Source organism: Amblyomma americanum, chromosome 1 (genome assembly GCF_052857255.1).
Source record: "Amblyomma americanum isolate KBUSLIRL-KWMA chromosome 1, ASM5285725v1, whole genome shotgun sequence".
NCBI classification, from domain to species: domain Eukaryota; kingdom Metazoa; phylum Arthropoda; class Arachnida; order Ixodida; family Ixodidae; genus Amblyomma; species Amblyomma americanum.
This window is the reverse complement of record NC_135497.1, coordinates 361985866-362013862: the sequence shown is the minus strand read 5'-3', so window position 1 is coordinate 362013862 and position 27997 is coordinate 361985866. Positions and strand designations below refer to the sequence as shown.

Below are 27997 nucleotides of genomic sequence, written 5' to 3'. Positions count from 1 at the left end.
GTCAACGTACTCGTAAACATATTAGCTGCGTCACACTATGGTGCATTGAGAATGAAGACCAGAAAGGGCGGCTGCCTGCCTGTTGGACTGACTTGACTAGCACCTCAGTCAGGCTGGCCACTGTGACAGGCCCACCCTTGCTGGCCATCGTGAGCTGCAGCGGTGGGGCCTTGTCTGCTTGAGACGGAGGCACAAGGAGGTTGCGCTCGGTCCCGTTGTACACCTCCGCAAAGATGACCACCATGGTGTACTGCAAGGGAAGCAAGCATCGGCCACACAAATAATCACTCTGGACTCAAATAGGTGGTCGTCATCAGCAGGTTCAAAGAGCCGTCGCACAACTAATGTGCGCCCACGATCTCTCCTCACTTCCTGTGCGTACTATCCGTCCACTGGGGCTGCTTCTGGGGCGCCTCGAAGACCTGGCGGAGGGCGCGCGGTATGATGCCCCTCAGATCGTCGTCCTCGTCCCCCACCATGGTGCGGGTCTTGCCGGCGCCCGCCTGGCCGTACGCAAAGAAGCACACGTGGTAGCCATCCAGTGCACTCTGCACCAGCTGGGAGACTTCGGCATACACCGCTGCCTGGCTGGCCATGCCCGGGAATACCCGGTCAAAGCTGAAAGTCGTGATCCTCTCCCGCTGGGCCTGCATGGGCATACAGGGCAGAAACACTGAAGACTTGTCACCACTGCACGGGATTCCCAGGCATGAGCGACACACTATACCATCACGCGAAACAAAACTGGGCGTTTAGCATTGCTAAGCACGAAATATTGTGCGAAAGCGCGGCGGGCCATTCAAATCTTGAGGGTGGGTCAATTTCATATTTAGACTAGGTCAAGCCTGTCTTCCTTCCGAGCACACCCAGACTCACCGGCAGTCAAAATTGGCCTAGGTCATTTCACGGGCAAATTTCAGGTGCCCTGACCATATAATCGGCATGCCTCATGTGTCATGCCACGCATTTCTATCCTTACTCTCCAGAGCCACCTCCAAATTGAGATTTTACTTGGTCCATTGCCGTGCAAACCGATCTCCTCACTGAGTGGCTGAGGTTCATTTTGTTCGCGTGAGACATCTTCGAAATCGCTGGGGCTAGGCTAGAAGTGTTTGGCGCTAAAAAACCTGCAGGGGCCAACACGCATTGCACATAATGCAAAATTTCGCGAAGCCAACAAAGTATTTTGCTCTGCAGTAAAGATGTTGCACTTGGCAGTCAAATAGAGCGAAGCTGCACAGTTATAAACATCTACAGGTAAAATCATTAGAAAAGGAACACTTATTCAGCATGCATCCAACAAATATGGCCGTGCCAGAATTGTGTGCAATGTGCCACAACGCACAAAAGTGCCCTCCCATCTTCGCAAGATACCTCTCCCATATCCTTGCACAGAAAGAGTTGAGAATCTGTCTTACGGGAGAGTGATTCTCTTGCAATTAAGCGTTCCAGAATTTTCTTGTTAGCTTACAGTGCTAGCTTTTTCTTAGCTTACTGCTTTATTACTTACGCAGACCTTTCGCGAGTACCATTGTGAGAAGTCGCCGTGGTTTGAGGTCACTGCGAAAGTTAGTGTTCATTTTTATTTTCTACACTGGTTATTGGAAACTAAATTTATTGCGGTGGCACTTTTGATTAGTTGGTTTTATGCAGCCAATAGGTAGAGCAAAATGTAGAGTTAAAGCTGTATTTAGCGAAATCTAAAACAAGCAGTTTACTTCGGAATGCTGAAATTTCGCTACATTGAAATTTATGTCCTAGTATGCTAAGAATCCGCCAAAAACGTGCTGGGAATAACTCATAGGAAAAAAGTTGTGATTAGGTTGGTCCTTTCCTCCTGCCCTTTCTTCGCCAGCAGCACTGGCGTTAAGCGCGTCTTGGTTATCGCGTCTATTGCGCAAACCACCTCGTGGGTGACACGGACGACTCATCCGTATTGAGTTGGTTTTGCTGTCATCCACTTGTAAGTTCCCCGAGCACGCCACCGACACAACGATGCGGCGACCTCGTGGCCGGCGGAGGCGGCATCGAAGCGGGCCGCGCCGTCTGCCGGACGTCGTGCCCTATGCAGCAGGAGATGCTGCATCCCGCCTCTCCCGCGCTACCAAATATCCTCGCATTGTTCATTACACAACAGCATTCATTTGAAATGACAAATTAATTTTATAGACAGTGACCTGGATTCTAGTTGAAGTACGTTTCTTTGTTCTGACGTTCAGAGCTTACCTTCATGAAAGCCTGCGAGCTCAGCAAAAAGTTTTTCCATTCAGTGGTTTTGCTGACCTTCGAGTCAAAACACACCAATAATCCCCTTTCAAATTACCAAGCGTAATACAGCGCACAAGCCTATCAGATGCTGCACGCACAAATCCAACATAGCGAACTCAGATTTTCACAATTGTGCAATACGCCGATAGAACACACACCCAACTATGGGCAAGAAGCAGTCTAGGGTTTTCAACTATTTGCCACTCACTTGCACCGCACGCCATGCCGTTCTCAATTGACCTGCCCACTCACAGGTAGCCCCAATAATATCTAAATTCATAGTACAGGAAGAGTGCCACAATCACACCACTGGCACGGTTCGGAAAGTCCTCTGGCCACTGGGGCCCCGCTCACCTCCGGGTCCGTGCGGAGCACCTCGACAGTCCGCGTCAGGAAAGGTTCCTGTGGACCTTTCTCAGAGGGCAGGAGGGGCCGCAGGTGGCAGAACACGCGGATGTTACCCTTCAACATCGTGCGTGCCGGTCGAATATAAACCGGTCCATGCTCAGTGTCACGTGCAGCAAGTAAGGCAACAGCATAGCAGCTTCACCGCAATGCCTTTGATCTGCAGAACAGGTTTACCGGCCCTACCAGAAACACTTGACACGCAGAACGATAGGCACGATGCCACATTTCCTTTTTCCTCAAACTGTTGAAATCACAATATTGACCCCTACTTGCTTAACCAGCCCCCTCGTCCAGATATAGTAGCCAGCCGATTTTTCGGACTCAATACTTCGGACTTTCCAGATATTTCTGACCTCACTGATGAACCGTCACGCACCTCATCGAATCGTATACATTTTCAAGACCGATATTTCGGACTCCAAAATTTGTGTTTTCAGGACCAAAATAGGCGCCAGCAATATTGTGGAAATTGTTTTTCAACCGAAAATTTGTTTTTTTTTCGCCTTGATAAAGACGTAAGCGGGCATCGTTGTCACAACCAACCGGTTCTTAGTCCCCGTGAAAGCCGCCATGTTGGATTTAAACTGAGTCAATCAGAGGGGCTGGCTTGGATAGGCTTGGCAATTTGTTCTGCATGGCTGCCACTTGAAATAATGGCTCGGTCTTCGTTGCCATCGAGATGGCCTACAAAGCGCGGAAAATAGAGCCGCAGCAACACTGAGGTGGGAGGGAGAGGCGTCTATTCGTGGGCGCTCGCCGTTACCTTCGTCTCCGCGAGCATCGTTCACTATTTAAACTGGCTCTTTAGCTTCGCTCGGCGTGCAAATTTCTTCGCGGCATGACCTGCGGCCGCGTCGCGCTGCCTGATGTCGTCACAGTAACTATCGTGACGCAAGGTTGTGCGGACATGAGGGAAGCATGACTGTGGCTCAGAAGTCCTATCACCGCTTGCAAGCGGAAAGTGGGCAGCGACGAAGTGTGTGACTTTTAACCTGGTTTTCCGCAGAAAGAATTTTTTTGAAGTTTATGGATTTTTAGGAGTGTTCGATTCCTCGCATTATTTTCCAGTTTCCGCCGAATCCGAAAAATCCGTCCGTGACCCGGAACTACCCTTGAACTTCACGTGTCAGGACCAGTTGCCAAAGCAAATCGCGCAGGTGTACGGCACTGAGTCTGTGAACTGACCTTGGCTATGAACACAAGCACAGCAGCCTACTTTATAGGGGCCTCAAAATATTCATATGCGAAGCATGAACACTGGAATCAGTCGGACACATTACAAGTGGTGACCTGAAAGATTTTTTGCCTACGTGGGTAACAAGAGTGGACAAGGGGGGTTACAGCAGAGAAAGCCTAACATTTTCACATACTAAAATTCTCGAAAGATTACCACATCGAGGCATGTCCTGAATTCCAAAGCCACTTTTTTTCACTGTTGCATGCTATGACCGGCTGGCGCCTTGACGGGAGCCACAGAAAAGCGCACAGAAGCATGTAATATTTGAACAGCGCACGAAACTATTGTACAGTTTGGGAAATCATATGTTTTTGTTTTTATATGGAGGAATGTAACCCAATAGTGACGTATCACTTAAAAGTCAGTTGCAGTTGAGGTGAAACAAAGTTTGCAGGGTTACTGAGTTGGCAAGCTATTCCATCTAGGGGGCTTTCGCCAACAATTTTTTTTCGTGCATAAACAGTACAGAGAGTTCACAAATATAATTTTTCTCAATCAAAAGAGCAATTATGCAGCATACAAAAGTACAAGGCCAGAAGCTGGGCTCTTATGCCCATGTCAGCGGAGAGACGTGCATACAGCGTCAACTCCCAAGAGAGAAGTAAACTGCACCTGGCATCCAGCGACGGATAGGACACTGCGTGCAAAGAAATTAACCCATTAAGATGACATATGTGCAGTGCGTGGCAAATCCGTGGAAACACAGAACACGTTTTACTAGAATGCGGCAGTATACATCGAGATGTTGATACAGGCATAGTCACTCTCCCTCAGGTCCTAGGGCTTTAAGAGAAAGGTAATGCGAATAAATTTGTGGTAGACGTTAGCAGAAAGCGATTTGAATATTGGAACTCAGAAGCAGGGCGGTGATGTAAGGATACGAGTACTCGATTGAAAAACTTAACGAATAATATATTTTTCTTTACATTTCTCTAACCAGTCTAATTTTAGCTACCGCTACAAATACCGCTAAAAGTAATGACTGGCCCGAGAAATGTAAAGAAAAAAAATGGTGGAAAGAAATGGTGGCACTTGCCACCACTCCATCTCAAAGAGGTCCGTCTGTTAACCGTAGCCAATTTCTTTGCTGTCAAATGTTGGCTCCACACCAAGCTCACCTTAAGTCCCTGCAGGCTGTTGTGCATAGCCCGGCGTTCTTGCTATGCACGTAAAACATAAATACCCATGAAAGCAGCAGATCGGACAGCCGGCGCCGTAGCTCAGTTGGTAAGAGCACCGGACGCGATATTGGGAGGTCGTGGGTTCGGATCCCACCGGCGGCATGGTTGTTTTTTCTTCTGCTTTGGTTTCCTTATATATATATATATATATATATATATATATATATATATATATATATATATATATATATATATATATATATATATATATATATATATATATATATATATATATATATAGAGAGAGAGAGAGAGAGACAGAGAGAGAGAGAGAGAGAAAGATAAATTAACGTATTTGGTTCCTAGAGATAAAATGCAAAACTGAGAAATGCTTTATTTAGACAGATTTATTTTGTATCGACATTTCGGACAGAGCCTGTCTTTTCTCAAGACTGAAGTTACAGCGATCTCCTTCCTCTTAGGTGTTTGACATTTCCACACATGAACAAAACAACAAACGGATGCTGGAAAGATGTGCTGAAGAGAAAAAAATACTATAAAAGTGAGAAAGAAAAAAAAAGAAAACGAAAAACGTGTTGTCGCCCGCCCCCAACGAGCAGCCGCGGGGAGACGCCGGGAAAAAAACGAGAAAGGAAGAAAAAAACGGAAAACAAGGAGCGGGAGGGGAGAATAAGCGCCCCTCAAGGCAACAACAGAGCGGCGGCGAGTAAGGTGCACAGAAAGAGACGGTGGCGGAATCGTCGAACAGATCAGGTGCATGCACTGGCGTGCCGCCGGCCTAAGACAGTAAACAAATAAACAGAATAAAGGGCTGACAGGGCAGGAGGCCTCCGTCATTTGGAGCCTCTTTGGCACGAAAAGTCCAGGCGGAATCAGCGGCGCAGTGAGCTTAACTAGACACGTGTGCACTGTGCATGCAAACACACACACAAAAAAGTCGGCTACACATCGTAGTTTGGGATAGTGTCTTGTGAAAGTAAATGAGAATGGCGGGAGAATTGAAACGAGTGTTCTTCAATCGCACCACGCTCGTCAAAGCGGTCGAACAGGGAAGATAGGGGTGGGGTGGGGGATGAATACCTTTGTGGAAGCGGATGGGCGAAGCTTGAAAAAGATGCCGCTGGTGAGGAACGATCCACGCATGTCAAGCCGGCAATCGTAGGGTCAGCACTGGCTCTGCAAGGGGCGTATGGAGGACAATGCACCCGGGCATTCATTAATGCCGTGAGAAATTGTTAGAATTCGCAGAGGGTTAACGGTCTGCCCAATGTACTGCATACTGCATACACTGCATTCTACGAGGTATAATATGTTGCAGGAATCACAATCAAAGTTGCCATTTTTTCCATTTCAAGCATGAAGCTCTGCTTATTGCACAGCTTGATGTTTGTATGTGTTTGCAGACCTCGCATCTGCTTTTTCCACAGCGTCGGCAACCCAACCCCGGTTGATTACTTGTTTTTGAGTGTACTAGAATGTTTCGAATGTGTTTGGTCGTCTGTAGGCTGCGTGAGGGGGAAGGGTTAAAATTATAACGAGGCGCTCGCCTTATTCGAGAGTGTTGAAATTTTTTTTTGAGGAATTTGTTTACGTCAGGCGGGTTACTGGTGAAGGTAAGTACGAGATTTGTCCAGTGATCTGTTTTTTAGCTGTATCGGCGTCCATCCAGTATTTTTTAAAGCGAAATTTATTTCCCCAGGGCATCAATGATGGGTGAAGGTGTGATGAATGATGTAGTAGAGATTAAATGAATGGAGAAAGGTTAGCTGATTTGATGAAGTCCAGTAGAGAGCGATGGTACGGTCCCTGCGTCCAGGCAATGTATGAAGCAGAGTTGCTTGGTGAAAGACCTGCTACCATCAGGTGCCGGATACTTGTAGGCTTGAGAGCTGGGCAGTCCCACAGTAAGTGATGAATGTCTGCCTCAATGTCCTCGTGTTTACATATCAGACACCCTGGCCGAGGAAACAACTTTCGGTACTGAGGCCACTTCCGAGTGATGGCTGGTGTGAGGGCAACCCGGCCCGGATCCTCCTAAGCGCAACCTTCTCTGCACGGGTAAGACCGTGGGGGAGAGTTACCGCACACGGAGGGATAAGAGCACGTGTTCGGCGCCGTAGGAGTTCCTTTCTTTATGAAAGAAGGGTAAAATTGTCCAAATGTAGGAGCCGAGGCGGTGATGAGTTTGTATTCGCAAGTATTTGCTCTCGGTTGAGTTTATGCGTTTTAAATGGCATATTCGACAATGGTGTGGGGGTATCGTTGCTTAATGAGCACTTCTGGCACGCGTTTGGAATTTTTTACGAAGTCTTCATCTTGGGAACATATTTTAAATCGATGTGCCTGAGAGTATGGGATGCTTGTTTTAGAGTGACGAGGATGGAAGCTTTGGAAGTGTTGGTTTTGTTGACGGGCCGTCGGTATTACTATATACACCGGTGGTAAGTGAGGTTTCCTTTACCGAAATGTCAACATCTAGGAAGTTTATTTGAACTTTTAGTGAAGCATTGCACGTGCTTTTGTGTTGCTTAATATTGCGTCATGTATTTTTAAGCTGTCTCCCATGATTATCCATTCTATAATGTTATATCAGTTGTATGAACCTTCTTTGTGATTTTTTTTTGTTTTGTGACGTACCTAAAAAGAAAACTAACCAGTTCCCATTCCTGCAACAGCCTTGAAAGAGGCTAGCAGTATGTTTCAAAAAAAAAGTTAATTGTGGTGTGGGAGTACGTTTAAATGAAAGTTATGTTGGGGTGGAAGAGGTTGAAGTGTTCAATAAAATGCATGAGTTCTTTCTCTGTGTCAGTCCAAAATAAAAAGATGTCGTCCATGTAGGGTTTATATAGGGTGGGCTTAATGGGGCAATCTTGCAAGAATTTAGATTCAATACTATGCATGAAGATTTTGGCGTAGGTGGGGGCCATATATGTACCCATGGCTGGGCCGTTAATTTGTATATAATGCTGATTGTTGAATTCCATCTTGTTATATTCGAGTAAGATTTTCGCTGGTATTTCTATAACACGTGGTGCAGGGGATTGCTCCCTTTTGTTTTGATCAGACGCTTTGATCAGAGATTTGATGCCATCGGAATGAGGAATGTTTGTGTAGAGAGAGACTACATCTAATGTTGCTAGGAAGGCTCCTTCCGGAAATATGAGACCTGCTATTTCGTGAAGGAAATGGTTTGTGTTAGGTATGTAGGATGGGTGTGTTGTTGGAATATGTCTAATTAGTGTGTCAATGTAACTGGAAATTGGTTCCGTAATCGTGCCTATGCCGGATACTACAGGGCGGCCAGGAATATTCTTTTTGTGGATTTTCGGTAGCATGTCGAATCGGCCTGGCGAATGGTGTGTTGCGGTGAGGGCTTTAGATAACCGTAGGGACATGTCCCCATTCTTCGCAAGTTGATCGAAAGTTTCTGCTACAAACTGTTGATATTGCAGAGTTGGGTCTGCTTCTGGACGTTGATAGAAACAAATGTTAGACAGTTGTCTCAAGCCTTCTTCAATGTATTTTTTGCTGTCCATGAAAACTATATCACCTCCGTTATCCGATGGCTTTATGATTATATCTGTCCTCCTACTGAGAGCCTTCAATGCATCCCGTTGGGTTTTAGACAAGTTCTTCCTCCCTGTAGTGTGGTTTTTGTAGGCGTAATTTATGTTTTTCTGGACGGCGTTAATATACATGTCCAAGTATTTCTCCCTTCTTATATTAGGAGTCAAGTGCTGGTAAGTAACGCAGAATTCTCCGCTTTCCGCGGTAACCTGTGACCGATCAGAAAAGTATTGCCTGAGTTGCAACATTCGTGCAAAGTTGTCCAAATCTTTTACACCTAGAACTCGTTGTGTTTACCAGTGGTAGGGCAAAATGGAAGGCCTCGAGAGAGGACGCATATTTCCTCTGTATTTAGAGCCCTGGTTGATAGACTAATAATGTTATGCCGGAAACCAAAGTCGGTGCTTGTAACCGCAGGATTATTATAAGTAGCTGCTTCTGTTCGAAATCGTTCTACGCGTGTTTTTGGAACTGTTGATGTTTGTGCACTTCTATTTAATTTGTTAGAACTTACTGTAACGGTTGGGTTATTATTAGTAGCTACCTTCGTTGTTGATTATATTTCGCTTATTATTGAATTTGACCACGCGAGGTGTGGAACCCCGTCTCGAATGAATTTTTTACGTTTGGTTTCAGGTACCTCAGTCGCTCAACTTTTCATCAAAGAGCATAAGCTCGGTGGCTTCAGGCGCAGTAAAGAGAATTTGTAGCCGCGTATGACTCTCTTCCATTCTCAGGCCCACCAACGCCTTCTCAGAGTGGTCAATGGTAACTTCAAGCAAATTTAAAGAGGCAGATTGTAGTATGCGATTACAATTATCCTTCTACTCTTCACACAAGTCACCCATTGATGGTGTTAACGACACTTGTAAACCTTTTGGTACAATTTTTGATTGAAGATAGGCCTTTAGGCTATGAATATGGACTTCGTGCTTAATTCTTTTATCCACAATTCTTAAATTTAAAAAAAATCAAGTTATTTGAAGAATGCTGTCGGTAGGATGAGCGAGAGAGAGTGGGCGTTCTCACGCGGCCTTAATGTCATTGTTGACGAACCCGTTGTGTCGAACAGCAGCGCTAGTGGAGATCGCAGCGTGACAGACGGGTGCTGAGAAGTGCTTCTTTCCGGCTGGGTATAGTATCAACATGGCCCTCCACAGTGGAAGGCAGCTAACGCTGCGCTGCACTAGAAGGGTCTGATGCTCCACTGTGGCTTGCTAGAGTGCTGGCGCTGCTTGCTAAGGATTTCGGTGTTGTGCTGGGAGTGGTTGGGGTATACACATGGTTGGCCTTAGATGGAGGTTGCTGCCGATGGGTTCCAACGGATAAGCTTGTTGTTGAAGTGGATCTCTCGGGGGTGCTGTCTCGTGTAGCGTTCCTGGACGACTTCGGGGTTGCGGGGACAAATATACTGTCCAATTTGCGTAGAGGTGGTGGCCGCGGTGGTATCTGCAGTAGAGCTGTGCGTTGAGTCACGGCTGATCTTGAACTGGCCATCTCGGACAAGATCCCAGGATATTCTTGCGGTTTTTTTTTGGGACAGCACCCTTGTAGGACCAATGTTCTACTCTCCTCAACCTGTTGTTGCGTCTCCGCGATGGTCGGGAACTCTGGATCTCCGGCTTGTCTGTCTTTTTCCTGGCGGTTCTTGAGCACCTAAGAGTAGGTGCGAGCTACTCGAGTGTGATACTGCATAGGGGACCTGGTGTAATATCCTGTTGTCGGCAGGTGGTCTTGCCATTCTGTCAGGAAATGACACTGGTAGTCGAGGAGGAGGTTATAAATGCGCCATGAAAAGATGCAAACTCCACAAAAACTTAGATTAACTCCATCTGCTGCGAGGACACTGGATGGTGGAAAGATCTCCAGCGAATGGTTATCGAGAAGCACATTGGGTTCTCCTCGACAAAGTTCAACAAGCTGGAAACTGAACCTCCCAGCCCGGCGATTGAATTTATCAACGAATCGCCAGTTACAAGACCGTCGCCGGTAGTTTGGGGCGCGGGGTAGTACCAGCGTTGCATAAGATACTTGAATTTTGGGTCGCTCTGTGCGGATGATGTTGAAAGCGTCTGCGTACCTTTAAATCGTGGTCCGGATGTCGTCACTGCTGAGATCATTTGGTTCCATATGCAGTATCACACCGAACACACTTGGAGGCACAAAGTTAAGTAGATTTTTTATGTCGTTGATCTTGGCACCAGGTTGGGTAATGAAGGCCGGGGAGCACCAATTCGAAGCGTCGAAGTAGTTGAAGAGGTATTTAGTCTGGAAATCTCCAATTACTGCCCATTATGGCGGATGAAGAGGAAATTCAGAAAATCTTTTTAGAAGCGTTGCTAGCAGCCATCAAAAAATGAAGTTTAGAAAGATAAACGTACTTGGCTGCTAGAGGTAAAATGCAAAGTTCAGAAACGCTTCATTTAGACAGAGATTAATTTTGAGTAGACGTTTCGGACAGACCCTATCCTTTCTCAAGAGTGAAGTTACAGCGATCTTCCTCCTCCTCTTAAGGAGTTGGCATTGGCACACATGTCCGACACATGAACAAAACAACAAGCAATACGGATGCTGGAAGAAAGGTGGGCTGAAAAGAAAAAAAAGGTGCACGTACGCGCAGCTCTGCTGCCGCCTCTGGAAGGTAACTTTGCTAGGAGCCAAGAAGTGGCGACACAGACGCTCCCACGTGATGAGCCCGGCTCCCCTGATTGGTCTCTCCGCTCCGCGCCATGCGGCAATCCGCCGAAAATGGCTCTTCGACCCATCGTCTGCGCGGCAGATCAATCCGCACAGCGGCAGGTTTCGCGGCAAGTGGCTCGCAGCAGGCGGCGTGCCGCGCGCGTTTTGCCGCTAGTGTGTCCATGCCTTAATTCTCATTTGTTCGGCGATTCCGCCACCGTCTGTTTCTGTGCACCTTACTCGCCGCCGCTCTGTTGTTGCCTTGAGGGGCGCCTATTCTCCGCTCCCGCTCCTCATTTTACTTTTTTCCTTTATCCTTTTTTTACTGCCGGTTCTCCGCGGCTGCTCGGTGGGTGGCGGGCGACAGAGTGTTTTTCTTTCTCTTTTTTTGTTTCTTTCTCCCTCCCTTTTAAGTATTTTCTTCTTTTCAACCAATCTTCTTTCCAGCATCCGTTTGCTTGTTGTTTTGTTCATGTGTCCGACATGTGTGCCAATGCCAACTCCTTAAGAAGAGGAAGAAGGTCGCTGTAACTTCAGTCTTGAGAAAGGACAGGCTCTGTCCGAAACGTCGACTCAAAATATATCTCTTTCTAAAGGAAGCGTTTCTCAAGTTTGCATATATATATATATATATATATATATATATATATATATATATATATATATATGCAAACTTGAGAAACGCTTCCTTTAGAAAGAGATTTATATATATATATATATATATATATATATATATATATATATATATATATATATATATATATATATATATATATATATATATGCACGTCCCCTCTTTAAGCGATAGATTAATTTAAGTTTTATAATCCCACTGATAAGCACAACACATACGTCCATACGTCCGCCGCTATGGTCGAGGGTGGCTCTGGTGAACACTCTCAAGGTTAGCGTACACCAAATAAACATAAATACCCACGAGAGCAGCAGATTGGACAGCCGTCGCCATAGCTCAGTTGGTAAGAGCACCGGATGCGATATTCGGAGGTCGTGGGTTCGGATCCCACCGGCGGCATGGTTGTATTTTCTGCTGCTTTATAAGTAATTTTCTTTAAGCGATTTATTAATCTATGTACTATTATCCCACTGAGCAGCAAACCACATAAAAAAAATTAAAAAAATAACGTTCCCCTATGCACCTTGGTTTCGGTGACTGTTAGCTCCCTTCATTAAAATATATATATATATATATATATATATATATATATATATATATATATATATATATATATATATATATATATATATATATATATATATATATAAAGAAAAGGAGGGGCTCGTGTGACAAACTTATGAAGGGAGCGAAGAGTCACCGAAACCAAGGTTTATAGAGGAGTGCTTAATTTTTTTGCGTTGCGCTTATCAGTGGGATAATAAAACTTAGATTATTCTATCGCTTAAAGAAAATTATTATAAAACAGCAGAAAAAAACAACCATGCCACCGGTGGGATCCGAACCCACGACCTCCGAATATCGCGTCCGGTGCTCTACCAACTGAGCTAAGGCGACGACTGTTCAATCTGCTGCTCTCGTGGGTATTTATGTTTATTGGTTGTAAGCGAACCTTGAGAGTGTTCACCAGCGCCACCCTGGTCCATAGCGGTGGACGTAGCACGTCCTGTGATGCCGCACGTGTGATGTAGAACGTCATCTAACGGCGAGGGCGGAAACTGTGCAAGAGCCCTCTTATGCTACCCGTGGCATCAAGACTGCCAGAACCGAGACCTCCGTTAAGCAATTAGCAGGCAAGGCAAATGAAATCAGGGGCTTGTTTGACAAACATATTAAGGAAGCAACAATCACCGAAACCAAGGTGCATAAGGGAATGTTTCTTTTTTTTTAATTTGTAGTGCCAATCAATTGTTCTTTTAAAGAAAATTACTCATAAAGCAGCAGAAAAAACGACCATGCCGCTTGTGGGATCCGAACCCACGACCTCCGAATATCGAGTCCGGTGCTCTACCAACTGACCTATGGCGACGGCTGTCCAATCTGCTGCTCTCGTGGGTATTTATGTTTATTGCGTGTAAGCGAACCTTGAGAGCGTTCACCAGAGCCACCCTCGTCCAGAGCGGCGGACCTAGAACGTCCTGTGATACCGCGAGTGTGATGTGGAACGTCATCTAACGGTGACGGCGGAAACTGTGCGAGAGCTCTCTTATGCTACCTATGGCATCAAGACTGCCAGGACCGACCCTCGTTAAGCTATTATCAGACAAGGTAAGGGAAATGAGGGGCTAGTTTGACAAACATATGAAAAGAGCGAACAGTCAGTGAAACCAAGGTGCGTAGGGGAATGTTTAATTTTTTTATGTGTTGTGCTTATCAGTGGCATAATAGTGCTTAATCTATCGCGTAAAGAAAATTACTTACAAAGTAGAAGAAAAAACAATCATGCCGTTGGTGGGATCCGGACCTGCGACCTCAGAATATCGCGTCTGGTGCTCTACCAACTGAGGTACGGCAACGGCTTTCCAATCTGCTGCTCTCGTGGGTATTTATGTTTATTGGGTGTAAGAGATCCTTGAGAGTGTTCACCAGCGCCACTCTCGGCCATAGCGATGGACGTATCACGTCCTGTAATATCGCGAGTGTGATGTGGAACGTACCTAACGGCGAGGGCGGAAACTGTGCGAGAGCCCTCTTATGCTACCTATGGCATCAAGACTGCCAGAACCGAGACCCTCGTTAATCTATTAGCAGACAAGGCAAAGGAAATGAGGAGCTCGTTTGACAAACTTATATAGGGAACGAACAGTTCTTTTCAGCCCACCGTTACTGTTCACTCTCTTCATATATATATATATATATATATATATATATATATATATATATATATATATATATATATATATATATATATATATGAAGCCAACCGTCACCGAAACCAAGGTGCATAGGGGAATGTTTTTTTCATTTTTTTAATTTTTAGTTGCAATATATTGTAGACTAATGCTTGGATTAATCTGTATCTGTCGCTTAAAGAACATTACTGATAACGCAGCAGAAAAAACAACCATGCGGCTAGTGAGATCCGAAACCACGACCTCCGAATATCGATTTGGTTGTTTTTTTCTGCTGCTTTAAAAGGAATTTTCTTTAGGCGACAGATTAGTCTAAGTATTATTCAAGCATTGATTGGCACTACAAATTTAAAAAAATTGAAACATTCCCCTATGCACTTTGGTTTCGGTGACTGTTGGTTACTTTCATATGTTGGTGAAACGAGCCCCTCATTCCATTTGCCCTGTCTGCTAATGGCTTAAGGAGGGTCTCTGGTCTGGCAGTCTTGGTGCCATAGGTAGCATAAGAGGGTTCTCGCACATTTTACGTCCTCGCCGTTACATGAAGTTCCACCTCACAGTCGCAGTATTACAGGACGTGCTACGTCCACCGCTATGGACGAGAGTGGCGCTGGTGAACACTCTCATGGTTCGCTTACGTCGTCGCCCTCGTCACAGGCCTTCTAAAGGTGTAGTGAGCATTGGCAGGGATTGTCCAAGATTTTCCGAAACTTGCCCTCGCCCTCTGCGTACCACTGTAAGGAACGGGAGCCATATGACTGTCGAGGCAGAGACAGTCGTCGTAGACGGGCCTTGACCATCTCTACTTGAGCTACACACACCCGCAGTGACCAAGCAGTTATTGCGTTCCCAGAGTCCTGACCTTATTGCTAATCAAGCACAAGGCCCAACTCAGGTCCAAGACCGGGACCGGCAAGTGACTTGGCCATCGCTCCCGAAGCACTGCACATCCTCAATGATAGAACAATCACCATGCACCCATTGCGTTGAGCCTATTGCTGGCCGGGTAGTAGATCAGAAACCGGCCCAAGTCGCATGCAGACGAGCAAGTAATTGCAATACTGAAACCAATAGTGATTGCCATGCGTGTGCTGCTTTCCAGATTGCACATGCCAGCTGCAAAGAATGAACTGCAGATGTTGGATTTGTTCAAACCAGTGCCTGCAGCTCTTCAATGGCTGGCACAACGCATTGTGCAGTCTCATCCTTCCGAGAAGAAGTGCGATGCTTACGTTGTCATCAACATTATCAGCCGCAACGGCAAGCAACCTTTCTACACACTGGATCGTCTGAGCTGCCTGTCTGCCTCGTATTAGTGATGGAGGACTGAAGATGTGTTCTACTCAGGTAGAAGCGTTCGGCAGCCCTCAAAATGTGCAGGCTAGAGCTGCGGCGACCTGTGACTTTCAGTGCGTTTGTCATTGTTCGTCATGCTTTATACAGACATTGCTCTACATCTAATTCTTTTAAGCCCCCTCATCCCTCTCCCCAAGTGCACGATGGCCAATCGGAAAATTCCACTGAATAACCTCCCTGCCTGTCCTCTACCACTTTCTTACTCACTAACCACCCTGGCAGGTCTCAGGTAAATTCACGAGGAACTTGGGCCGCACAAGACCCACCGGTAGCAACACCTGCCATCGCAGTGCAGTGGCGCTTCCCTTAACCGCTGCACCTAAGCGCAAGATGAGGACATGAGAATCCAAAGTGTAAAATGAACAATTCCGCATATATGGGCATTAACTCATTGCCGCTATCGCACCATTCCCCTAAGGAGGAACTTTCACCTGGTACAAATATAAGGGCACCGATTTCATTCCTACGATAGCAATTTTCCTCACCTTGTAAACTGTGCTGATCAGAAAGGCTCTTGCATGTGGCAAATGCCATGAAGAACAAGCTCTTCAAGATCATTGAAACATACTTGTCTACAATACTGCAGGCTGCATCAAAGCAAAGTCTAATGCAGGTAACTCAACCTTTTACGAATAGCTGCCGGTGGTAGCGATAGTGCGTCTCATATTCTTGTCTAATAATTGGTTAATTGGGAGTTTATTAGCTCAAGAGCTAGAAAGGCCAATTAAGGGTAATTTTTGCTTAAATCCGCCCAGGTGAAATGGGAATGAAATCTAAAATGCTGTGTATTAGTAAAGACTAAACGGAACTAAAAATTAATTGTAAATATGTGGAATAAAACTATGGCATTTAAATATAACATCGCTATAAACGCAGTGCAACAAGTCTGGTAAAAATCTAAACATTTAAATGGGAGTGAATTGCTGGGCCGTGCCACGAGCAAGTCGACGACGAGTTCCCCTCGCACCATGCTTGACTACGGCGCCCTCTTCTCTGTGCCAGGGTACACTAATGAACAAGCTGCCACGATAAAAAATAAATTATAATCATTAAGATTCGAATGATATTTAAATAATGCACAACGTCGTCAAATGGTACAATAGGGTTCTTCCCTAATAAAAGAGAAGAATGGGATGCTGAAAGATATTTGTACACTGTTGCAAAACGATTGAGACGATTAGTTAATTAAGCGGACAGATTAGAAGGATATAGATCACTGAGAGTGGACCGCCACGGTGCTCACATTTTCGTGGTTGCGCTCGGAAATGCAAGTAGTTTTGTGTTAGGTTTGTCCGAGTGAATTTGCAATCTCAAATGTATGACCCAATAGAATTGGTTCTTATGGCAATCCTTCCACTCTTTCATAGTTGATTTATTTATAGGCAATTTGTTCGCTTACATTCGACCTGCCATTTGGAGAGCACCACATGCTGAATTGAATGGCGCTAGAATAAACGCCCATTCTACCGCCACTTGTGTCAGCGTCTGCGGCGCCACGCTCGTGCCGCTGTGGGATTGTAAAAAAGAACCAGTTTACTGTAGATGGTAAGGTAATGGAAGCAATAAGCCAAACATCAGCAGATAAGCCATATACTCGCGGCAGTTGCAGGCCATCAGAAAGGTGATGATAAGCCCTTACGCGCCGAAGCAAATATTCGGCCTTGTGCAGGGCTCAGGATCTACCTGGTCAGCGTCAGAAAGGCCAACTTTGCTGAAGAACTGAAACTAAAGGAAATAGAACTAGGCTGCACTCCCAGTATACGAAAGAAAAAAATCCGAGCAGCACTGACTTGTTCTCACCCACACTAAAAGGCAGATCTTTACGCCCAAGGCTTTCAATCCTTTCTCTCAATGGCGTGATGAAGCGCGAACAGCAGGTGCTCGCAACGACGAAAAAAGCACATGCACCGGTCCTCGCCTGTAAGCGCTTCGGGGGTTTGTTTGACGCCGAGTGAGACTCGATACAAGTGCTTATCGGGTATTTCATGACCTTCCTATAGCACTACAGCGTGAGAGCCTGATACATTGGCTCCCACATAGTCCTTGATATGTGGGCTTAAGAAAGCCTGCACCAAGAGCCCAAGAGCCAAAGGATGAAGAAGTCGCGATTTTATCGCAGGTTTTTTTTATGCCTCACCTGACCTACGCATACTAAAATCTGACGTTACAGCGACTATGGGTTCTTGAGACAGGCTTAAATTTTATAAAACAAGGGCGGCGTTTTAATGCCTGAAAGTTCATTAACTATTCTTCATCTCTAGACGCTGCAAAGATTTTTTGCAGTTGAGCGCACTTGTTTTTCCGGTAGCCCCTGATGATAAGCTGCACGCATTCAGCGATACCATTTACTGCCGCTCAGCCTCCCCCAGTCCTCTCGCCGCCACTTCTAAAGGTTATGAGGGCACCGTTCGATGCTGGTGCGGCTTCCGGTGCAACGTCGCCACGTACTACTTATCCCTCCTCCGCACTTTGCGTCCGGCGCGTTACCGCCGGCGTTCTTATCAGTTTCACTACCACTGATCGCCTTGTCGGTGGCACTCAAAACTGCTGACGAACGTTTGTTGTCACTGACGGCACGCAAGTTAAACGACGTGGCTTCTGTTCGGCGATCACAGTCGCGCTTCGACGTCCAGAGAAAAAGAAATGATGACGCCGACTGCTCCGACGCTTTGCTTTTCCTTTCGTGGCCAGACTCTGTTGTGACTCACGTGAACGGCGATGCGCGCGAAGCAGCTCGCTGTTGACAGTCGCACAGCGCCTTGTGTCGTCGGGCGTTTCGAAGACCGTGGCTTCAGCTGTGCGCATGGGCGAAGAGGGGGGCGGCGGTGTGACTCGTGCGACCCGTGACACGCCATGTAGTGGACGCAGGGCTCGGTGGGCGTGCGCAGTGGTGATTTCAAAGGAAGCCGCCGCTTGTGTTGCGTCCATAGGATACAGTGTCGGACGGCTGGACGTGCAGTGCGCCCATGAAGGGTTCTTGCAATGTGGTGGAGTGCTTCAGGAGCGCGTCCGCTTTGGCGCAGGGCCTGGCGGGCGTGGTGCAGTGCATGTCAGCTGTGCTGCTTAGAATGACCCAAGTGGATGGCTTCGAGTTCGGCATCAGCATCCTGCTAGGCATTACGGTGAGTAGTGTCTAACCTCCTCTCCGAAAAAACGTCTTGAACTTCGCTATAAATTCGCGACGACTACCGCACATTTTACGCGGTTCTGGACCGACTCCCCTGAACAAATGCGCTGCTGCATGCACCGCTGGATGCTTAGTGAGTAAGTGTTCAGGTATCGCGAAAATGGGGTTAATGCGTGTCCCACGGAACGTAAACTTCAGAAGGTGCGCAAGCTCATTGGCGGAAAGGAGCCCCGCCTCTTTTAGGGGTAGCTGAAATAAGGGAAAGTTTATACAGGTGCGCATGAGAGGTCGGTTTCTCGATATACGTTCGGCTGCCGCAGCGCCTTGCTTTCCTCACCCATTTCACTTCCTCCAGACTCCCGACGCCAAGAGCGTACAGATGCCCCAAAAGTAAAACGAAGCGCGTTAGCGGGGAACAAATTACTTCCCAACGCGCTCCAGCAGCGGAAGCGTATGCAGACAGCGACAGTTCTGTGGAGCAATCCTGTAGTTTTGATGCTCGCCTAATCGTCGGCACGGGCGAAGCAGCGCCATTTCAATCTTCGTGAGGGACTCTTAATGCTTCATGCGAGGATTTCTCTGGCGCGCATCGTACTGAACGAGTCGGGTCTTTGGCGACCCACACTTTCTGCTTCAAGGAATGAGCCTACTTTCAGAATGCCTGCTTGGGTGCCCGCCGTGGTTCGCACTTCGGTTGGCAGTGAGGCAACCACCGAATAAAAGCGTCATACCTACATCGTAACCTCGTTAAACAAGTCAAAAGGTGAGCACATGCGGTGAGATAATGAACACGGTTTTGATGTTTGTAAACAAACATGAGTGCTGATGGTGATACTAGCCCCAAAGCGCTTCCGGTATCAATGGCACGACGTTTGAAAAGGTTTGCGCCGGTGCAGACGACGCGTGCCGCGCTGGTTTTGACAACCCAGTGAAGCATTACGCACAGTGTCAGATAAGGCGCTGGTGCAGATGACTCGCCAGCTTTCACTCAATCAGAAAGTGGCCTGGGGCTAAATCGCAGTGTTGCCAGAACAAGAAAATGTTCGACAGAACCATGGATAGCACACACTTACATGCATCAATTTCAACACATTGACTAAGCCCTCTGCAGGACAAAGGCATGTCCCATACATCTCCAGTGAACCCTATCCTCTGCCATCTGCGGCCACCTTATCCCCGCCAACTGCACCTAGCTTTCTGCCGCCCCCTGCTAAGCTTGCCTTCTCTTTGTATCCAGTTCGTAACCCTTAGCGGCAATCGGTTATCTTGGCTGCGCGTTACTTGCCCACAAAGCCCATTTCTTCCTCTTGATTTCGACTAGGAAGTCGTTAACCCGAGTTCGTTCCCTGACCCACTCTGCCAGATTCTTGGCTCTTTCCGCTACACCGATCATTTTCCTTTCCATAGCTCGGTGCGTTGTCCTTAACTTAAGCTGAACCCTTTTCTTTAGCCGGCACGTTTCTGCCCTGGCTGATGACCGGTAAGATGCAGCTGTTATCTACTTTTCTTCTGATATACCAGCCGTCGCGGTGGCTGAGTGGTTACGGTGCTCGGCTGCTGGCCCGAAAAACGCGGGCTCGATCCCGGCCGCGGCGGTCGAATTTTGATGGAGGCGAAATTCTAGAGGCCCGTGTACTGTGCGATGTCAGTGCACGTTAAAGAACCGCAGGTGGTCGAAACTTCCGGAGACCTTCACTACGGCGTCCCTCATAGCCTGAGTAAGTTTGGGACGTGAAACCTCCGTAAAACCATGAAACCAATCTATTGATAAACCGAAAAGTTTTAGAAAAAAACATTTTTCAGCGGAAAAGAGTTTATGAGCGCATTTTTTTTCATATATTGTATTATTCCACAATAACAGTCAATACATCCGCAGATCTCCCGTCGGCAGGTTTGCATTTTTTGCTATTAATGTTATGGCTATGGTAAAAACGTTCATTGGATTTCTGTGGCAGTCTTAACTGCTCGATGCGAGCGAAGGAAATACTTGAAAAGAAAACTGAAGAGAACACTTAAGCTCCGCCTTAAGGGTATGACTCGATATCATAGTGGGTTAGGATTTCTATTCTGAGCAGTTTGGCACCTTTGAACGATTCTTTCATTTTTTTTTCCGTTGCTTAATTGATTCATTACACTCTAAATTTTCTTAATTAGCATCATCAAGCATTTGATTTTCATTCTAAGCATTTAGACACCTTTGAACCATTCTTTCCAATATTTTTCAGTTTTTAATTTCTTTAAGTATTCATGTAATTACAAGGATTTCATTAACTCAGCATCTCCTATTGTACACCAATCATTAGAATCACAAATTACCATGATATAAATTTTTTTACGCAGCCCCCGATTATTTCCGGCACGCGGTGCCGACCACGCCAACGGCTTTTCGACCGAGCGAGCTGTATACGCTTCGCATAAAATATTTTGCCACGCATCGGAAGAATGGACCAGTACCTTCAATATTTTCACAGCAGTACCTTGCAATATTCTAATGTTAAAAATTCTTATCCAAGAATGCTGGACGCGGGGGTATTGGCAGCTGTAACTCATGATGAGAACCTGCCAAATGCGCTTCACCTTGGTAGTGTTTTCACTCTCGTGACCCGGATCTGTATCAGCGGGAGTCGTCAATATACCAAATAGCCACTGTTTCAGCACGATGTGCGCCAGCGATAAATCCTTGCTTGAAGTATTGCAAGCGCCCCTGACGAAATCTGTTGGCAGCTGTGCGGCTTCACCTGTGCCGGCGGTAAGGAAGCATCGAAACTACAGGAAGTACCCGCCAGACTGTGGTTGTCTGCACGCGCAATTCCGCTGTTTGGGCGCGCTGAGAAGCACTTCATGCACCGCTCACGAGCTCTGCGTTACTTTTGGGGCGTCTGTTCGCTGAGCCACCTGTGCCGCATGAGCATGCGTGCCATGCTCTCCAAGCAAACAAGTTTTTCCCCAGGAAACGCGTTCTTCATTGATGCCTCTAACCGAACAAAATACCGAAGATAAAACCATTCTCTAATCTCGTTATAGTGTGTGGCGTCCATAAATGCTGACCTTTTGTTAAGAGCTTAACGACGCAAGTGAAGCGGCAAGAGACCCGAGTCGTTACGGGCGCGGTAGAAGCTGGAATCCGCTGAGCGGCTTCGACACTCGGCTTCTGCAGCTCAAGATCGTAGAACCGAATCCCAGCGACGTTGGCTGCATTCAAAATCAGACGAAATGCCTGTTTTTGTTCGATGTCAGTGTACGCTACACTGTAAACGCGAACAAGCCTGTATCGGAGTAAAAAGGCAGTAAGCTGTCCTCTGGCGCCCTCCCCCCCCCCCCCTTTTTTAGGGGCAGGGTATGTCGCCCAAGTTCCAGAGCAGATAGCGATCACTAAATATACGAAATGCATACTCTTGGCAACGGAGGTACTACATTCCCCCTTCAACGCCGCCGCAGTGGCTGAAAGGTTATGGCGCTCGGCTGCTGACCCGAAAGACGCGGTTTCGATCCCGGCCGCGGCGGTCGAGTTTCGATGGAGGCGAAATTCTAGAGACCTGTGTACTGTATGAAGTCAGTGCACGTTAAAGAACGCCAGGTGGTGGAAATTTCCAGAGACCTTCACTACGGCGTCCCTCATAGTCTGAGTCGCTTTGGGACGTTAAACTCGCATAAACTACAAACCATAAACCATTTTCCCACTTCAAAGCATGTTAACTTAATGCAGTTAGCAATGGGAAGAGTCTTTTATACGCCTCACCGGAGGTCCTGAGGTTAGCAAATTCGAGATTGAAATTTCGGTTAATATATTTTGTTAGAGCTTCGCATGTTTTGAACAGATAATTTGTTTCCATTGCCAACCTTAAGTGTTCTGTATTTGTAGAAATCGTAATCTAGCGCATCGGCTTGGACAGCATACCTTGCACGTTAATCGGACTGCACTACAGGAGAGCTTACTATATAGACATATAGTCGGGTACCACGACATAGACACGTTGTGCGTTGCGTGCGGAGAGGAGGAGGAAACGGCGGAACACTAGGCCTCCCTCAGAGACCACGCGCATCTTTATGGGGGCGCTATAGGTCAGGACGGGAGTTTTTCCAACTAGGAAATAGTCAGTTACAACGAGATAGACACGTTGTGCGTTGCGTGCGGAGAGGAGGAAACGGCTGAACACTTAATACTTTTCTGTAAAGGGCTTCACCCTGCAATGGAAAGCAGCGGGGCTGATTTATTCAAAGCATCGGGGTTTAAGGACAGCGAAGGAAATGTAGATTTTAAGCGCGCAGAAGTAACCAATCGAAGGTTATCTGAATGGTGGCTAAAATCAAGAGTAAAATTTCGCATGTCATGGCTAGGTAGCTTGAACCACCACCCGATTTAAACTGTTGAACCTTATGCATCCATCCATCCATAAATAAGCGTATGATGGGTGAAAAAAAAAATTACGAGACACTTTGGCAACTAAAGTGTTGAGAGGCGAAAGCCGCTTCCAGAAAGTTTCACTGGTGACACAGCGCGGCGAGGGCTCATCTTCACACACCGTCTGCCCAAGGGCGACTGCTGACGTTTTTTGCATAGCATGACGCGTGGCCATAGACGGTCTTTGTCTTTTTTTTCTTCAACGCTCAAACACACCGCAGCACCTGTCAATCAATACCCGCTATATGCTACCAACTGCGATTCGCTTAGTAGCGGCTGGCTCCACTAAGCGCATTTATGTTCTGTACCACCTAGATCCGTTTGTAGCAAGTATCTGAGTTCTCCTTTGACGACTGTCGCGTGACTATCTGAAACGTGCTAATATCAGTTTTGGCTTACTCACAGAAGGCGTACACGTAGTGTAAAACTCGCCTACAAGCTTACCGCTGCAACGTTTTATTCGATTTCAATGTTGTCCGAGGCCGTGGACAAGCCTGCGCGTTTCTCGGGGGCGGAGGGGGGGGGGGGGGGGGGGTTGACTTCTGTCCTTTTAACTAGTGCGAACATTTAACACGTGTCGAATGTTTCAGAGCAAAAGCTGAAATTGCTTAACTCGAGTCGAACACAAGTTAGGGGCTACCACGACATCCGTGTAACGCTGTCTCGTCGGTGGCGGCGGAAAAGAGCTAATTTGCGCCTTTCCTTTCCCCAAACCGCGGAGTGTTTAGGCCGCGAATAAGGTAACAGTCTATAGTCTTGAGTCGGCTCATTCGCAGTCTATACCCTCCGCTGGTTTGAGTAAAAGAGAGGCTCATGACTGGCTCACTTTGTCTGTGTACGCCTCAACCAAGCTGTGAGAGAAATATTAAGCTGGAACACTCAAGACTGCGGGAAAGCGAAAGCATTACAAATGCTGTAGTGCATCTTCAGCATTTGCGTGGACGTTGAAGTTTCAATTCGGTTGGTGCCGACGTTGAAGCTGTAGACGTTGATGGTACGAGCACGCACACAACCAGCCGAAATAACACAATGACGGTGTATGACACCATGCGGAACGCTGAACGACGAGCCATTGCAGCACAAGTTTCATATTTAAGTCTGGAAAGGCATGCACTTGAAAACGCATAGGTGGCCGGTTCGCATCCCGGTCGCAAGCTAGCCTTCAACTTGACTACAGGACATGTAAGCTATGCGCAACGAGAAATCGTGTGACACTACAAAGAACGCCGTACGACAAACAGTTGCGTCAGTTTTGGTAGTAATGTTGTCGGGAAAACTGGCGCCACACTGAGGTCGGCCAGTGGAGAGTGTGTATAGACGAACGACATCAGTCAAATGTTTCAGAGGAATTCCCCAAGGTGGAGTATATTTGTAATAAGAGAGTAATTATACTCACTGGCATCCACCCAAGCGCAGCCATACGGCTACAAAGAAAAGTTATACAGCTTTCTCAGTAACTGCGTTGTTAAAATAAAATTTGTTCTGGGCCTGGGTTCAAACCTGGGACCACCGCTTCACCGGAGCAGTCGCTCTACGTAAGCTGAGCTAACCGGGATGCAAGCTTATGGTAGGGCGAAAATTCCGGCAAGCTTATGACTGGTGGACTGCTTCGGCGAAGCGGCGGTCCAGGGTTCGAAGCCCGGACCAGGACTAAAATTTCTTTAACTACGAAGTTGCTGAGAAAGCTGTATAGCTTTTCATTGTAGCCGCACGGCTGCGCTTGGATGGATGCCAGTGAGTAATAACTCCCTAAGACGAACGACATGAATGCGATTGTCCGAAATGGCGGTGCACGGCTTGCTGTGTGCGTCATACGGCCTCTTGGCGACGTCACCCTATTTTTCTTGCCATCGTTGGGATTTCCTATACCAACTGATAGTACACACACGCACATGCCACCGGCTTTTCTCGTAATGAGACTAGTAATGCCTTCCCATTAATACACTAACGCTAGAGGGAAAACACATTTATTCTGCGTGTTTTTCTCATGGCGCGGATGAGATGCCCCCCCAGGAAAAGTGTCAATTAGCCTTTCCTTTCCTCAAATCCAGAGTAGGGTCTAGACCACTTCTAGCACCGTGGTCTAACCTGTTAATAAGGCTAGACTGGGAACTAGACTGCCTAATACTCTGGCTGCGAACGGGACAAGGACGGCGCCAGGAATGAAGGATTGAAAGGGGCAGTTGCCGAAGCGCAACAACACTGTGGCTTAGGGGAGCGTCTCTCGTCGTGCACAGCGCTTTCTAGTCTCGCCCTACACTCCATCCGCACGCAGCGCTTGGTCAGTCGCGGCTGCGGCAGCTGGGTTTAGAGCGAAATGTGATCAAACTAACCTGCTCCAGTTAGTATTTCATGCCATGCTTTCGGTCTAGGTTTTAAGCATACCACAACTTTTCAGTCTTTTCTTTTTTTTGCTCAGCATAATGAAACGGATGCAGCTGTATTTGTCGTTATGCCTCTGTGACGTGAGCACTGAGGCGTTTCTACAAGTTCCTTGTGTCTTTTTCCAGAATATCCCCCTGGCATGCATTGCGGCAACGGTGCTAAAGCGGCGGTCGGAATGCCATGATCCACACCAGTACGTCAGACTGGTAAGGAATTAATCTCACCGTACTCTTTCTGTAGATGTTGGTGAAGGATCTGCTTCATTTACGTACGAAAATATAAAAATGCCTGAGTGGGCGCTATAGGCCAGGACGGGAGTTTTTCCAACTAGGACATAGTCAGTTACAACGAGATAGACACGTTGTGCATTGCGTGCGGAGAGGAGGAGGAAACGGCTGAACACTTAATACTTTTCTGTAAGGGGCTTCACCCTGCAGTTGAAAGCAGCGGGGCTGATTTATTCATAGCGTCGGGGTTTAAGGACAGCAAAGGAAATGTAGATTTTAAGCGCGCAGAAGTAACCAATCAAAGGTTATCTGATTGGTGGCTAAAATCAAGAGTAAAATTTCGCAAGTCATGGCTAGGTAGCTTGAACCACCGCCCGATTTAAACTGTTGAACCTTATGCATCTATCCATCCATAAATAAACGTATGATGGGTGAAAAAAAAATTACGAGACACTTTGGCAACTAAAGTGTTGAGAGGCGAAAGCCTCTTCCAGAAAGTTTCACTGGTGACACAGCGCGGCGAGGGCTCATCTTCACACACCGTCTGCCCAAGGGCGACTGCTGACGTTTTTTGCATAGCACGACGCGTGGCCATAGACGGTCTTTGTCTTTTTTTCTTCAACGCTCAAACACACCGCAGCACCTGTCAATCAATACCAGATTTCCAGCTGCTTGTCAGACCATTCCAGTGGCTATATCGATACCCAATTTATACATCTTTAGGGGATCTTAAGTGTTAATTAGGTTTAATTGCACATTTTTCTTTCCAATTTGACACAAATCTGATGTTTTTCTGACCATTCTGTGACAATTTGCGCTATGCCGTGACGACTTTCGGTGGATGTGACGTCACACCGTTCCGTGGCTATATCGCCGTCCACGCTATTTCTGCGCAATTTCGACATTTTGTTTATAACTAATTATTCTACAGTCGTCAAACTTGGCTTCTAGGTTCATCTGAAGCAATCTCTATCTGAAGCAATCATTATTTTTCTGCTATCTTTTTAGTTCCGGAGTTAAACGTGTGACACCTTCTGCGAGCGGACGGAATACATTATGAGCCATTAAAGGCTTTCGCCTTAAAACGATGCGATGTTAGGAGTGCGAGGCATTCATTGAAAGCTCCAAACACCCTCCCAGTCTGGCAGAAAAATGGCATAAATAAACGACAAACGCTGTTTCAACTTCGACAAGATGAGAAAAAACTATTAAGAAATTCAGCAGACAATGTAATGGAAAGAGGTGCTCGTTATACATAACGGAAACCATGCCACCGAAACCAAAGACCATAGGGGATGTTTTTCTGTAATTTGTAGTTTTTCGTCAATGGGATATTGGAGGATAGACAGAAGAGCCACATGATGCTGGTGGGATCCGAAACTACAACCTCCCTATTTCGCACCGAAACGCAAAATTTATTCTGCAAGCAAGAGATTTGCAAACCTTGCTGCTGTGACCAAAGCGCCAGCAATTTCTGCATTGGTAAGGTCGAGGATGTGGCGTGTCGACGTGGTACACTATGGCGCAAACCTTAAGCTAAGACGGGCTCGAGATAGCACACGAGAGCCATCAGTATCTCTGGTACAGCGGAATACTGATATCTCGCCAACACTGGCGTCCTGTAATTCGTCAAGCTTTTCCTGAGGAGAGGCCGATGGGCCCACGCCACGGATGATGCCTTTGGTACAAGCGAGTTTTTGAGGTATGAAAAGCTTAACTGGAAAAGACGCGGAAGATGTGCAAATGCAGCAAGTATGACACAAACTGCACATCCGAGGACCTACACAGAATGTCGCTCCTGCCAAAAGGACGCACCTCAAAAATTTCTAAGTGGCGGCTGGAAGCAGCATTTAGCTGGTCCTGGATCATTTTAGAGTTTTTTAGTTTTGGGATTCCGTCTCCAATAGGTGCAAGTGCCACTGGAATCTCACTGACGCCATTCTATCCAAATGACTCCAGGGGCAAACTTTGGGCCAGAAGACGGGCGTACCCCCCCCCCCCCCCCCCCGCTCCGGGGAAGCTGAAGACATAGCTCGAAACCTATAGGGGGACATTAAACCTAACTGCCACTTAAATAAAGGAAAAAAAACGCCTGGTCAAAACCCCAACAGGTGGAATGGTCTCACCGTAGAAGAGTGAAGAGGGAGTCCGGAAGCGGCAACAGGAAGAGCAGCAGGAACAGCCGACCAGCGTCCGCAATGGCGCCTTCTTCGTACAAGTCGTAGTCTTCTTCCAGCCTCTCGCGCTATGGTTTGTATCTCGTCGTCTTCATCAACATCCATCCGTGCGCAGTTGATCTAGATCACATCGCAATCTCATTGCCCTTTTAAACCGAGCAGCGAGCCGAAACCAAAGTGCAAACCTAAGTGCGAG

At 46.8% G+C, this 27997-nt stretch overlaps 2 protein-coding genes across 2 annotated transcripts in view; one reads left to right on the top strand and one right to left on the bottom strand.

The window, feature by feature from the left end:
• Positions 1 to 92: 92 nt before the first annotated feature.
• LOC144100907 (uncharacterized) lies at positions 93 to 27829 on the bottom strand. The gene is made up of 3 exons (XM_077633823.1): positions 27751 to 27829; positions 370 to 647; positions 93 to 250 (listed from the first exon to the last, which is right to left on the bottom strand). The coding sequence occupies exons 2-3, from the start codon at positions 594 to 596 to the stop codon at positions 109 to 111; spliced, it is 369 nt and encodes a 122-aa protein (XP_077489949.1). The 5' UTR covers positions 597 to 647; positions 27751 to 27829; the 3' UTR covers positions 93 to 108.
• LOC144100897 (uncharacterized) overlaps positions 18149 to 27997 on the top strand; it is a 73059-nt gene continuing 63210 nt past the window's right edge. The window contains exons 1-2 of the mRNA XM_077633813.1: positions 18149 to 18605; positions 25523 to 25603. Coding sequence (XP_077489939.1) covers positions 18450 to 18605; positions 25523 to 25603 — 237 coding nt within the window. The 5' untranslated portion in view covers positions 18149 to 18449. The remainder of the gene's footprint in view (positions 18606 to 25522; positions 25604 to 27997) is intronic.